This window comes from Salmo salar, chromosome ssa07, assembly GCF_905237065.1.
Source record: "Salmo salar chromosome ssa07, Ssal_v3.1, whole genome shotgun sequence".
In the NCBI taxonomy this organism is placed as follows: Eukaryota; Metazoa; Chordata; class Actinopteri; order Salmoniformes; family Salmonidae; genus Salmo; species Salmo salar.
The window spans coordinates 59,262,589-59,277,599 of record NC_059448.1 but is presented as its reverse complement, the minus strand read 5'-3'; the positions used below and the strand labels follow the sequence as shown (position 1 = coordinate 59,277,599).

The following is a 15,011-nucleotide window of genomic DNA, read 5'->3' as shown; positions in this document are numbered from 1 at the left end:
CTATATTGTTACTCTGCTCTGTAGTCATTCTAGTAGTCTCTATATTGTTCCTCTGCTCTGTAGTCATTCTAGTAGTCTCTATATTGTTACTCTACTCTGTAGTCTATATTGTTACTCTACTCTGTAGTCATTCTAGTAGTCTCTATATTGTTACTCTACTCTGTAGTCTATATTGTTACTCTACTCTGTAGTCATTCTAGTAGTCTCTATATTGTTACTCTACTCTGTAGTCTATATTGTTACTCTGCTCTGTAGTCTATATTGTTACTCTACTCTGTAGTCTATATTGTTACTCTACTCTATAGTCATTCTAGTAGTCTCTATAGTGTTACTCTACTCTGTAGTCATTCTAGTAGTCTCTATATTGTTACTCTACTCTGTAGTCTATATTGTTACTCTGCTCTGTAGTCATTCTAGTAGTCTCTATATTGTTACTCTACTCTGTAGTCATTCTAGTAGTCTCTATATTGTTACTCTACTCTGTAGTCTATATTGTTCCTCTGCTCTGTAGTCATTCTAGTAGTCTCTATATTGGTTATCACTCAGCCTCTCTCTCTCTCTCTGTGTGTGACGGTGTAACATACCTCCATTGCTGTTGTCGTAGGGGTAGCTGGCCACCACAGCCCCACCGTGCAGGTTGGCTGACAGGACGAAGCTCTCAGTCTTCAGCCAGTCCATAATGGCTCTCACCTCCATCTCTCTCATTCCACTCTCCTTCTTAGAGAAGGCATCTGGGAAGTTCCTGTTCAGATCGATGCCGTTCTTATTGAACCTGTCAGGGAACCATATGACAAAATACAGAATATTAAGTTCACTAGGTACTGACCAAATAAAATACAATTTCATTTGTCACATGCAACAGATGTAGGTAGACCTTAGGTGTAGGTAGACCTTAGTGAAATGCTTACTTACAAGCCCTTAACCAACAATGCAGTTAAGAAAATACCAAAAAAAGAGTAAGAGATAAGAATAACAAATGGTTAAAGAGCAGCAGTAAATAACAATAGCGGGGCTATATACAGAGGGTACCGGTACAGAGTCAGTGTGCGGGGGCACCGGTGTTGAGGTAATTATGTACATGTAGGTAGAGTTATTAATGTAAATATGCATAGATAATAACAGAGAGTAGCAGCAGCGTTCCGGGGGGGGTACAATGCAAATAGTCTGGGGGTAGAAGCTATTAAGGAGCCTCTTGGACCTAGACTTGGCGCTCAGGTACCACTTGCTGTGCGGTAGCAGAGAGAACAGTCTATGACTAGGGTGCCTGGAGTCTTTGACAATTTTTAGGGCCTTCCTCTGACACCGCCTGGTATAGAGGTCCTGGATGGCAGGAAGCTCAGCCCCAGTGATGTACTGGACCGTACGCACTACCCTCTGTAATGCCTTGCGGTCGGATGCCAAGCAGTTGCCATACCAGGCAGTGATGCAACCCGTCAGGATGCTCTCGATGGTGCAGCTGTAAAACCTTTTGAGGATCTGAGGACCCATGCCAAATCTTTTTAGTCTCCTGGGGGGAGTAGATTTTGTCGTGCCCTCTTCACGACTGTCTTGGTGTGCTTGGACCATGTTAGTTTGTTGGTGATGTGGACGCCAAGGAACTTGAAACTCTCAACCTGCTCCACTGCAGCCCGTCGATGAGAATGGAGGCGTGCTCGGCCCTCTTTTTCCTGTAGTCCACAATCATCTCCTTTGTCTTGATCACATTGAGGGAGAGGATGTTGTCCTTGCACCACACGGCCAGGTATCTGACCTCCTCCCAATAGGCTGTCTCATAGCTGTCGGTGATCAGGCCTACCACTGTTGTGTCATCAGCAAACTTAATGATGGTGTTGGAGTCGTGTCTGGCCATGCAGTCATGAGTGAACAGGGAGTACAGAAGGGGACTGAGCACGCACCCCTGAGGGGCTCCAGTGTTGAGGACCAGGGTGGCGGATGTGTTGTTACCTACCCTTACCACCTGGGGGCAGCCCGTCAGGAAGTCCAGGATCCAGTTGCAGAGGGAGGTGTTTAGTCCCAGGGTTGTTAGCTTATTGATGAGCTTTGAGGGAACTATGGTGTTGAACGCTGAGCTGTAGTCAATTAATAGCATTCTCACATTGGTGTTCCTTTTGTCTAGGTGGGAAAAGGCAGTGTGGAGTGCAATAGAGATTGCATCGTCTGTGGATCTGTTGGTGCGGTATGCAAATTGGAGTGGGTCTAGGGTTTCTGGGATAATGGTGTTGATGTGAGCCATGACCAGCCTTTCAAAGTATTTCATGGCTACGGAGGTGAGTGCTACGGGTCGGTAGTCATTAAGGCAGGTTACCTTAGTGTTCTTGGGCACAGGGACAATGGTGATCTGCTTGAAACATGTTGGTATTACAGACAGGGAGAGGTTAAAAATGTCAGTGAAGACACTTGCCAGTTGGTCAGCGCATGCTCGGAGTACAAGTCCTGGTAATCCATCTGGCCTTGCGGCCTTGTGAATGTTGACCTGTTTAAAAGGTCTTACTCACATTGGCTGTGGGGAGCGTGATCACACAGTCATCCGGAACAGCTGAGGCTCTCATGCATGTTACTTGCCTCGAAGCGAGCATAGAATTTATTTAGCTTGTCTGGTAGGCTCATGTCACTGGGCAGCTCTCGGCTGTGCTTCCCTTTGTAGTCTGTAATAGTTTGCAGGCCCTGCCACATCCGACGAGAGTTGGAGCCGGTGTAGTACGATTCAATCTTAGTCCTGTATTGATGCTTTGCCTGTTTGATGGTTCGTTGGAGGGAATAGCAGGATTTCTTATAAGCTTCCGGGTTAGAGTCCCGCTCCTTGAAAGAGGCAGCTCTACCCTTTAGCTCAGTGCGAATGTTGCCTGTAATCCATGGCTTCTGGTTGGTGTATGTACGTACAGTCACTGTGGGGATGACGTCCTCGATGCCCTTATTGATGAAGCCAGTGACTGATGTGGTGTACTCCTCAATGCCATTGGAAGAATCCTGGAACATATTCCACTCTGTGCTAGCAAAACAGTCCTGTAGATTAGCATCTGCTTCATCTGACCACTTTTTATAGACTGAGTCACTGATGCTTCCTGCTTTAATTTTTGCTTGTCAGCAGGATAGAATTATGGTCAGATTGACCATATGAGGGCGAGGGAGAGCTTTGTACGCATCTCTGTGTGTGGAGTAAAGGTGGTCTAAAATTATTTTCCCTCTGGTTGCACATTTAACATGCTGATAGAAATGAGGTAAAACTGATTGAAGTTTCCGTGCATTAAAGTCCCCGGCCACTAGGAGCGCTGCCTCTGGATGAGTGTTTTCCTGTTAGCTTATGGCAGTATACAGCTCATTGAGTGTGGTTTTAGTGCCAGCATCGGTTTGTGGTGGTATGTAGACAGCTACAAAAAATACAGATGAAAACTCTCTAGGTGGATAGTGTGGTCTACAGCTTATCATGAGATACTCTACCTCAGGCGAGCAAAACCTCGAGACTTCCTTAGATATCGTGCACCAGCTGTTGTTTACGTAAATGCATATGCCCCCGGCCCCGTGTCTTAATGCTGTTCTCTTCTGACGATAGAGTGTTTAACCCGCCAGCTGTATGTTAATGTCGTCGTTCAGCCATGGATCTCGTTAATGTTTGTATTGTTTCAGAATGGAATGTTTTAGTTCAGGTTTATTCCCCCCCACATAGCCATCAGTACAAACTGAGATCCATGGGGCATGCCAAATGGCGTCATCTAAACACACAACCACATGTATAAAGAGGGTTAAAATAGGGACAGACAAGGGGACCTGTCTGGAAGCACCAACAGCTGGTGGAATTGTTTCCCTCTCTCTTTCTATTGCCCTCTCTTTGCTCTGTGAAGACATTCAGAGCACTGATGTCCCATTCACTATCATCAGACCATTCCTTATTTAAAAAACAGTCATTGGTCCATTCATAAGATTCAGGCAGAGAGCTCGATTGAAATTCCGCGGTCGCTGTTTACCCAGTGGCATCCTGCCGCATTGAAAGATGACGAGCGAGGATACCAAACAGTCACTCACCGTACAGACTAAGGTGGACCTATACCAAACAGTCAGTAACCGTACAGACTAAGGTGGACCTATACCAAACAGTCAGTAACCGTACAGACTAAGGTGGACCTATACCAAACAGTCAGTAACCGTACAGACTAAGGTGGACCTATACCAAACAGTCAGTAACCGTACAGACTAAGGTGGACCTATACCAAACAGTCAGTAACCGTACAGACTAAGGTGGACCTATACCAAACAGTCAGTAACCGTACAGACTAAGGTGGACCTATACCAAACAGTCAGTAACCGTACAGACTAAGGTGGACCTATACCAAACAGTCAGTAACCGTACAGACTAAGGTGGACCTATACCAAACCACTGTCTTTCTACTGTTCTCTCTCTCTGCTCTGTGATGACATTCACAGTGACTTAAGACCTCTAATACCATCCAGTAACATCATTTGAGCGTCTTCAGGTCTTAGTGAAGAGATACATAAATCACATGTCGGTCCATTCATGAGGTTCAGGGCCAGTCGCAGCCTTGATTAAAATTCCTGCTGTGAATCCAGCTCTGCGTCCCAAATAACACACTATTCCCTATACAGTGCACTACTGTTGACCAGCGCCTGGGCACTACAGTTAAAGTGAAATACATTTAAACTCAGTTTTTCACAATTCCTGACATTTAATCCTAGTAACATTTCCCTATCTTAGGTCAGTTAGGATCACCACTTTATTTTAAGAATGTGAAATGTCAGAATAATAGTAGAGAGAATAGTTTATTTCAGCTTTTATTTATTTCATCACATTCCCAGTGGGTCAGAAGTTTACATACACTCAATTAGTATTTGGTAGCATTGCCTTTAAATTGTTTAACTTGGGTCAAACATTTTGGGTAGCCTTCCACAAGCTTCCCACAATAAGTTGGGGGAATTTTGGCCCATTCCTCCTGACAGAGCTGGTGTAACTGAGTCAGGTTTGTAGGCCTCCTTGTTCGCACACACTTTTTCAGTTCTCCCCACAAATTTTCTATAGGATTGAGGTCAGGGCTTTGTGACGGCCACTCCAATACCTTGACTTTGTTGTCCTTAAGCCATTTTGCCACAACTTTGGAAGTATGCTTGGGGTCATTGTCCATTTGGAAGACCCATTAGCGACCAAGCTTTAACTTTCTGACTGATGTCTTGAGATGTTGCTTCAATATGTCCACATAATTGTCCTTCCTCATGATGCCATCTATTTTGTGAAGTGCACCAGTCCCTCCTGCAGCAAAGCACCCCCACAACATGATGCTGCCACCCCCGTGCTTCACGGTTGGGATGGTGTTCTTCGGCTTGCAAGCCTCCCCCTTTTTCCTCCAAACATAACAATGGTCATTATGGCCGAACAGTTCTATTTTTGTTTCATCAGACCAGAGGACATTTCTCCAAAAAGTACGATCTTTGTCCCCATGTGCAGTTACAAACCATAGTCTGGCTTTTTTATGGCGGTTTTGGAGCAGTGGCTTCTTCCTTGCTGAGCGGCCTTTCAGGTTATGTCGATATAGGACTCGTTTTACTGTGGATATAGATACTTTTGTACCTGTTTCCTCCAGCATCTTCAGAAGGTCCTTTGCTGTTGTTCTGGGATTGATTTGCACCTTTCGAACCAAAGTACATTAATCTCCAGGAGACAGAACGCGTCTCCTTCCTGAGCGGTATGATGGCAGCGTGGTCCCATGGTGTTTATACTTGTGTACTATTGTTTGTACAGATGAACATGGTACCTTCAGGCATTTGGAAATTGCTCCCAAGGATGAAACAGATTTTTTTTCTGAGGTAATGGAGGGACAGATAAAGGGGAGGTCATGGAGGGACAGATAAAGGGGAGGTCATGGAAAAACATATAAAGGGGAGGTAATGGAGGGACAGATAAAGGGGAGGTCATGGAGGGACAGATAAAGGGGAGGTAATGAAGGGACAGATAAAGGGGAGGTCATGGAGGGACAGTCAGCCACAGATAAAGGATAGGTAATGGAGGGACAGATAAAGGATAGGTAATGGAGGGACAGATAAAGGATAGGTAATGGAGGGACAGATAAAGGATAGGTAATGGAGGGACAGATAAAGGATAGGTAATGGAGGGACAGATAAAGGGGAGGTCATGGAGGGACAGATAAAGGATAGGTAATGGAGGGACAGATAAAGGGGAGGTCATGGAGGGACAGATAAAGGATAGGTAATGGAGGGACAGATAAAGGATAGGTAATGGAGGGACAGATAAAGGGGAGGTCATGGAGGGACAGATAAAGGATAGGTAATGGAGGGACAGATAAAGGATAGGTAATGGAGGGACAGATAAAGGATAGGTAATGGAGGGACAGATAAAGGGGAGGTCATGGAGGGACAGATAAAGGATAGGTAATGGAGGGACAGATAAAGGATAGGTAATGGAGGGACAGATAAAGGATAGGTAATGGAGGGACAGATAAAGGGGAGGTCATGGAGGGACAGATAAAGGATAGGTAATGGAGGGACAGATAAAGGGGAGGTAATGGAGGGACAGATAAAGGATAGGTAATGGAGGGACAGATAAAGGGGAGGTCATGGAGGGACAGATAAAGGATAGGTAATGGAGGGACAGATAAAGGATAGGTAATGGAGGGACAGATAAAGGATAGGTAATGGAGGGACAGATAAAGGGGAGGTCATGGAGGGACAGATAAAGGATAGGTAATGGAGGGACAGATAAAGGATAGGTAATGGAGGGACAGATAAAGGATAGGTAATGGAGGGACAGATAAAGGGGAGGTAATGGAGGGACAGATAATACCACATTGCAGTTTGATTCCCTCCCAGGCCGAGTCTCTTCATCAGGGGTCTTCAACCTTTTTTTGACCAGGGACCCCCTTCCAGGAAAACTGGCGACCCGGGGGCCCCTATCATACGTTAACAAAAACTTTTTTTTTTCTTCACATCTCATCAGGTGAATGACAATGTCGTGGAGAATTAATCAACATTATATAATGAATCTATTTAGGTAGATTAGAGTTCAGGTGGACCTTGGCTTCAGCAAACGCAGGAAAGGAGGGGTGCTGGACAGCAATGACAAAAACTATGAAAAGGGCTTACCAAGAAACTGATTCAAGGCAGAAAGGATTTGGAGAATAATTCAGCTCACTTTATTCCATTGTTCAGGATGAGTACAGGGGACTGACGTTTCTACACTCTGAAGAAGACGTCTGCTTGATGTGGAAACATCAGTCACCTGTACTCATTCTGAACAATCCGAAACTCTTAACATATTCACTAAGAGCAGCTGTTTAGCTGGTTAAATGTGTTGGAAAACATTATGTCCAAGTCAAGAAAGCTTACCAGCAGCACTTGGGTTTTATTTATCTACTCAGTAACAATCGCCACTGCTTTCCAGGGAGTCCAACGTTCAAAAATGGACAGTATATTGAGTAAAAACATTTACAGAGCTGCCTCTGGTGCAGCCCGTATGGTACTCTGGTGATGCCTGGTTTATCTGTCTGGCCTGTGGCTGACTGCCTGGTTTATCTGTCTGGCCTGTGGCTGACTGCCTGGTATATCTGTCTGGCCTGTGGCTGACTGACTGGTATAGCTGTCTGCCCTGTGGCTGACTGCCTGGTATATCTGTCTGGCCTGTGGCTGACTGCCTGGTATAGCTGTCTGCCCTGTGGCTGACTGCCTGGTATAGCTGTCTGCCCTGTGGCTGACTGCCTGGTATAGCTGTCTGCCCTGTGGCTGACTGCCTGGTATATCTGTCTGGCCTGTGGCTGACTGCCTGGTATAGCTGTCTGGCCTGTGGCTGACTGCCTGGTATAGCTGTCTGCCATGTGGCTGACTGCCTGGTTCACTACCTCTCAAGGAGGTAGTGCAATCATTCCTTATCCTCCAAGTGTACACTTGTTCACTACCTCTCAAGGATGTAAAAAGCATTGTCTTGGCATAAATATTGAGTCAAGTATATTTTAATTCCTATTTCAACCCAATGCTTTTAAAAACACTGCAGCAGCGGGTCAGCACAGGCTGCCTGACCTTTCAGCAAATGACCAGTAGGAAATATCCCAGATTGTGCCTTTAACAGTGCTTCAAACACAGCACGACCAGGTCTCACACACACGATCAGGTCGGTTTACCCCAGACCACAGAGAAACAAATGATCCCCTGCAGGAATTCCTATGAGCTTAGATGTTTACAACGCTTTGATGTTGAGAGTTTGTGGTCTGCTAATGCTCGTCATCCACTACACAACAGACATCTCTTTATCATCAACATATCTTCAACAGCATCTTCATTACGGGGGAGAGCTCACTCTAATGGCTTTTAACTCATCTTCATTACGGGGGGAGAGCTCACTCCAATGGCTTTTAACTCATCTTCATTACAGGGGGGGAGAGCTCACTCCAATGGCTTTTAACTCATCTTCATTACAGGGGGGAGAGCTCACTCCAATGGCTTTTAACTCATCTTCATTACGGGGGGGAGCTCACTCCAATGGCTTTTAACTCATCTTCATTACAGGGGGGAGAGCTCACTCCAATGGCTTTTAACTCATCTTCATTACAGGGGGGGGAGAGCTCACTCCAATGGCTTTTAACTCATCTTCATTACGGGGGGGGAGAGCTCACTCCAATGGCTTTTTACTCATCTTCATTACAGGGGGGGGGAGAGCTCACTCCAATGGCTTTTAACTCATCTTCATTACGGGGGGGGGGAGAGCTCACTCCAATGGCTTTTAACTTCCAAGAATCAGAATTGAGTAAAAACATACGTATCTCTGGGTGGTCGAAGGTTTGAAAAACTCAACAGTTAAGAAACCTACAGGATGCCTGGTCAAATCCTTCACTGTGTTTTAACAGTATCATACCGCTGGCTGCAAACCTACAGGATGCCTGGTCAAATCCTTCACTGTGTTTTAACAGTATCATACCGCTGGCTACAAACCAACAGGATGCCTGGTCAAATCCTTCACTGTGTTTTAACACCACCATACCGCTGGCTACAAACCTACAGGATGCCAGGTCAAATCCTTCACTGTGTTTTAACAGTATCATACCGCTGGCTGCAAACCTACAGGATGCCTGGTCAAATCCTTCACTGTGTTTTAACACCACCATACCGCTGGCTGCAAACCTACAGGATGTCTGGTCAAATCCTTCACTGTGTTTTAACACCACCATACCGCTGGCTACAAACCTACAGGATGCCTGGTCAAATCCTTCACTGTGTTTTAACACCACCATACCGCTGGCTACAAACCTACAGGATGCCTGGTCAAATCCTTCACTGTGTTTTAACACCACCATACCGCTGGCTGCAAACCAACAGGATGCCTGGTCAAATCCTTCACTGTGTTTTAACACCACCATACCGCTGGCTACAAACCTACAGGATGCCTGGTCAAATCCTTCACTGTGTTTTAACACCACCATACCGCTGGCTACAAACCTACAGGATGTCTGGTCAAATCCTTCACTGTGTTTTAACACCACCATACCGCTGGCTGCAAACCAACAGGATGCCTGGTCAAATCCTTCACTGTGTTTTAACACCACCATACCGCTGGCTGCAAACCTACAGGATGCCTGGTCAAATCCTTCACTGTGTTTTAACACCACCACACCGCTGGCTGCAAACCTACAGGATGCCTGGTCAAATCCTTCACTGTGTTTTAACACCACCATACCGCTGGCTACAAACCTACAGGATGCCTGGTCAAATCCTTCACTGTGTTTTAACAGTATCATACCGCTGGCTACAAACCTACAGGATGCCAGGTCAAATCCTTCACTGTGTTTTAACACCACCATACCGCTGGCTACAAACCTACAGGATGCCTGGTCAAATCTTTCACTGTGTTTTAACAGTATCATACCGCTGGCTACAAACCTACAGGATGCCTGGTCAAATCCTTCACTGTGTTTTAACAGTATCATACCGCTGGCTACAAACCTACAGGATGCCTGGTCAAATCCTTCACTGTGTTTTAACACCACCATACCGCTGGCTGCAAACCTACAGGATGCCTGGTCAAATCCTTCACTGTGTTTTAACACCACCATACCGCTGGCTACAAACCTACAGGATGCCTGGTCAAATCCTTCACTGTGTTTTAACACCACCATACCGCTGGCTACAAACCTACAGGATGCCTGGTCAAATCCTTCACTGTGTTTTAACAGTATCATACCGCTGGCTGCAAACCTACAGGATGCCTGGTCAAATCTTTCACTGTGTTTTAACAGTATCATACCGCTGGCTACAAACCTACAGGATGCCTGGTCAAATCCTTCACTGTGTTTTAACAGTATCATACCGCTGGCTACAAACCTACAGGATGCCTGGTCAAATCCTTCACTGTGTTTTAACACCACCATACCGCTGGCTACAAACCTACAGGATGCCAGGTCAAATCCTTCACTGTGTTTTAACACCACCATACCGCTGGCTACAAACCTACAGGATGCCTGGTCAAATCTTTCACTGTGTTTTAACAGTATCATACCGCTGGCTGCACTTGTTTGTTTTGGGGAACACAAACAGTTTATGACTCTCACAATACAGCTGATCCTCATTAGGAAATAAAATAAAACACTCTCCTAAAGGAAGGCTGGACTGGTCTCCTTCTGCTGCCACCTTGTTTTACTGAAAACATCACTGCCATTAAGAAATGTTGCCAGGAATTTGTCTTGATGTTGTACACAGGAAGTTGAGAATCATCCACATCAACAATCACTACAGTGTGTCTGGATAGAGATTCAAACAGTGTAGGAGTGTCTCGCCCTGGCCATAGAGAGGGTTTTGTTCTCTATTTTAGTTAGGCCAGGGTGTGACTGGGGTGGGCGTTCTATGTTCCTTTTTCTATGTTTTGGGTCGAGTAGGGTTCCTAATCAGAGGCAGCTGTCTATCGTTGTCTCTGATTAGGAATCATACTTAGGCAGCCTTTTCCCCACCTGTGCTTTGTGGGATCTTGTGTTTGTGTAGCTGCCTGTGAGCAGCCCAGAACGTCACGCTTCGTTTTCATTTGTATTGTTTGGTGAGTTTGATATTTATTAAACATGTGGAACTCTAAGCACGCTGCGCCTTGGTCTACACCTTTAGACGAGCGTGACAAGGAGTCTGTGGAAAATACTACACAGCTGATCCTAAACCAGTCAGGTGGAATATTCCTTTGTCTTATTATGTATAATCATAGTCAATCACTTATTATTATTATTATTATTATAATGATGACATCATAATGTTGTTCTCTTTGTTACCACAGTCAGGTACCTGATATTTACAAACTGCCTTCCAAATGACACCTGTCCCCTCTATAGTACACTAGTCCTGCTCTATACTGTATACAGTAGGGACCTGTCCTCTATAGTACACTAGTCCTGCTCTATACTGTATACAGTAGGGACCTGTCCTCTATAGTACACTAGTCCTGCTCTATACTGTATACAGTAGGGACCTGTCCTCTATAGTACACTAGTCCTGCTCTATACTGTATACAGTAGGGACCTGTCCTCTATAGTACACTAGTCCTGCTCTATACTGTATACAGTAGGGACCTGTCCTCTATAGTACACTAGTCCTGCTCTATACTGTATACAGTAGGGACCTGTCCTCTATAGTACACTAGTCCTGCTCTATACTGTATACAGTAGGGACCTGTCCTCTATAGTACACTAGTCCTGCTCTATACTGTATACAGTAGGGACCTGTCTCCTCTATAGTACACTAGTCCTGCTCTATACTGTATACAGTAGGGACCTGTCCTCTATAGTACACTAGTCCTGCTCTATACTGTATACAGTAGGGACCTGTCCTCTATAGTACACTAGTCCTGCTCTATACTGTATACAGTAGGGACCTGTCCTCTATAGTACACTAGTCCTGCTCTATACTGTATACAGTAGGGACCTGTCCTCTATAGTACACTAGTCCTGCTCTATACTGTATACAGTAGGGACCTGTCCTCTATAGTACACTAGTCCTGCTCTATACTGTATACAGTAGGGACCTGTCCTCTATAGTACACTAGTCCTGCTCTATACTGTATACAGTAGGGACCTGTCCTCTATAGTACACTAGTCCTGCTCTATACTGTATACAGTAGGGACCTGTCCTCTATAGTACACTAGTCCTGCTCTATACTGTATACAGTAGGGACCTGTCCTCTATAGTACACTAGTCCTGCTCTATACTGTATACAGTAGGGACCTGTCCTCTATAGTACACTAGTCCTGCTCTATACTGTATACAGTAGGGACCTGTCCTCTATAGTACACTAGTCCTGCTCTATACTGTATACAGTAGGGACCTGTCCTCTATAGTACACTAGTCCTGCTCTATACTGTATACAGTAGGGACCTGTCCTCTATAGTACACTAGTCCTGCTCTATACTGTATACAGTAGGGACCTGTCCCCTCTATAGTACACTAGTCCTGCTCTATACTGTATACAGTAGGGACCTGTCCTCTATAGTACACTAGTCCTGCTCTATACTGTATACAGTAGGGACCTGTCCTCTATAGTACACTAGTCCTGCTCTATACTGTATACAGTAGGGACCTGTCCTCTATAGTACACTAGTCCTGCTCTATACTGTATACAGTAGGGACCTGTCCTCTATAGTACACTAGTCCTGCTCTATACTGTATACAGTAGGGACCTGTCCTCTATAGTACACTAGTCCTGCTCTATACTGTATACAGTAGGGACCTGTCCTCTATAGTACACTAGTCCTGCTCTATACTGTATACAGTAGGGACCTGTCCTCTATAGTACACTAGTCCTGCTCTATACTGTATACAGTAGGGACCTGTCCTCTATAGTACACTAGTCCTGCTCTATACTGTATACAGTAGGGACCTGTCCTCTATAGTACACTAGTCCTGCTCTATACTGTATACAGTAGGGACCTGTCCCCTCTATAGTACACTAGTCCTGCTCTATACTGTATACAGTAGGGACCTGTCCTCTATAGTACACTAGTCCTGCTCTATACTGTATACAGTAGGGACCTGTCTCCTCTATAGTACACTAGTCCTGCTCTATACTGTATACAGTAGGGACCTGTCCTCTATAGTACACTAGTCCTGCTCTATACTGTATACAGTAGGGACCTGTCCTCTATAGTACACTAGTCCTGCTCTATACTGTATACAGTAGGGACCTGTCCTCTATAGTACACTAGTCCTGCTCTATACTGTATACAGTAGGGACCTGTCTCCTCTATAGTACACTAGTACTGCTCTATACTGTATACAGTAGGGACCTGTCCTCTATAGTACACTAGTCCTGCTCTATACTGTATACAGTAGGGACCTGTCCTCTATAGTACACTAGTCCTGCTCAATACTGTATACAGTAGGGACCTGTCCTCTATAGTACACTAGTCCTGCTCTATACTGTATACAGTAGGGACCTGTCCTCTATAGTACACTAGTCCTGCTCTATACTGTATACAGTAGGGACCTGTCCTCTATAGTACACTAGTCCTGCTCTATACTGTATACAGTAGGGACCTGTCCTCTATAGTACACTAGTCCTGCTCTATACTGTATACAGTAGGGACCTGTCCTCTATAGTACACTAGTCCTGCTCTATACTGTATACAGTAGGGACCTGTCCTCTATAGTACACTAGTCCTGCTCTATACTGTATACAGTAGGGACCTGTCCTCTATAGTAAACTAGTCCTGCTCTATACTGTATACAGTAGGGACCTGTCCTCTATAGTACACTAGTCCTGCTCTATACTGTATACGGTAGGGACCTGTCCTCTATAGTACACTAGTCCTGCTCTATACTGTATACGGTAGGGACCTGTCCTCTATAGTACACTAGTCCTGCTCTATACTGTATACGGTAGGGACCTGTCCTCTATAGTACACTAGTCCTGCTCTATACTGTATAGGGTAGGGACCTGTCCTCTATAGTACACTAGTCCTGCTCTATACTGTATACAGTAGGGACCTGTCCTCTATAGTACACTAGTCCTGCTCTATACTGTATACAGTAGGGACCTGTCCTCTATAGTACACTAGTCCTGCTCTATACTGTATACAGTAGGGACCTGTCCTCTATAGTACACTAGTCCTGCTCTATACTGTATACAGTAGGGACCTGTCCTCTATAGTACACTAGTCCTGCTCTATACTGTATACAGTAGGGACCTGTCCTCTATAGTACACTAGTCCTGCTCTATACTGTATACAGTAGGGACCTGTCCTCTATAGTACACTAGTCCTGCTCTATACTGTATACAGTAGGGACCTGTCCTCTATAGTACACTAGTCCTGCTCTATACTGTATACAGTAGGGACCTGTCCTCTATAGTACACTAGTCCTGCTCTATACTGTATACAGTAGGGACCTGTCCTCTATAGTACACTAGTCCTGCTCTATACTGTATACAGTAGGGACCTGTCCTCTATAGTACACTAGTCCTGCTCTATACTGTATACAGTAGGGACCTGTCCTCTATAGTACACTAGTCCTGCTCTATACTGTATACAGTAGGGACCTGTCTCCTCTATAGTACACTAGTCCTGCTCTATACTGTATACAGTAGGGACCTGTCTCCTCTATAGTACACTAGTCCTGCTCTATACTGTATACAGTAGGGACCTGTCTCCTCTATAGTACACTAGTCCTGCTCTATACTGTATACAGTAGGGACCTGTCTCCTCTATAGTACACTAGTCCTGCTCTATACTGTATACAGTAGGGACCTGTCTCCTCTATAGTACACTAGTCCTGCTCTATACTGTATACAGTAGGGACCTGTCTCCTCTATAGTACACTAGTCCTGCTCTATACTGTATACAGTAGGGACCTGTCCTCTATAGTACACTAGTCCTGCTCTATACTGTATACAGTAGGGACCTGTCCTCTATAGTACACTAGTCCTGCTCTATACTGTATACAGTAGGGACCTGTCCTCTATAGTACACTAGTCCTGCTCTATACTGTATACAGTAGGGACCTGTCTCCTCTATAGTACACTAGTCCTGCTCTAT

General features: G+C 45.1%; 1 protein-coding gene across 1 annotated transcript in view; it reads right to left on the bottom strand.

The window, feature by feature from the left end:
* The window catches only part of cpm (carboxypeptidase M), a gene marked incomplete at its 5' end in the record, with an annotated part of 55,593 nt that overhangs the window by 19,692 nt on the left and 20,890 nt on the right, over positions 1–15,011 (bottom strand). Inside the window, 1 exon segment of the mRNA XM_045722390.1 lies at positions 585–772. Within this exon segment, the coding sequence (XP_045578346.1) occupies positions 585–772 (188 nt within the window).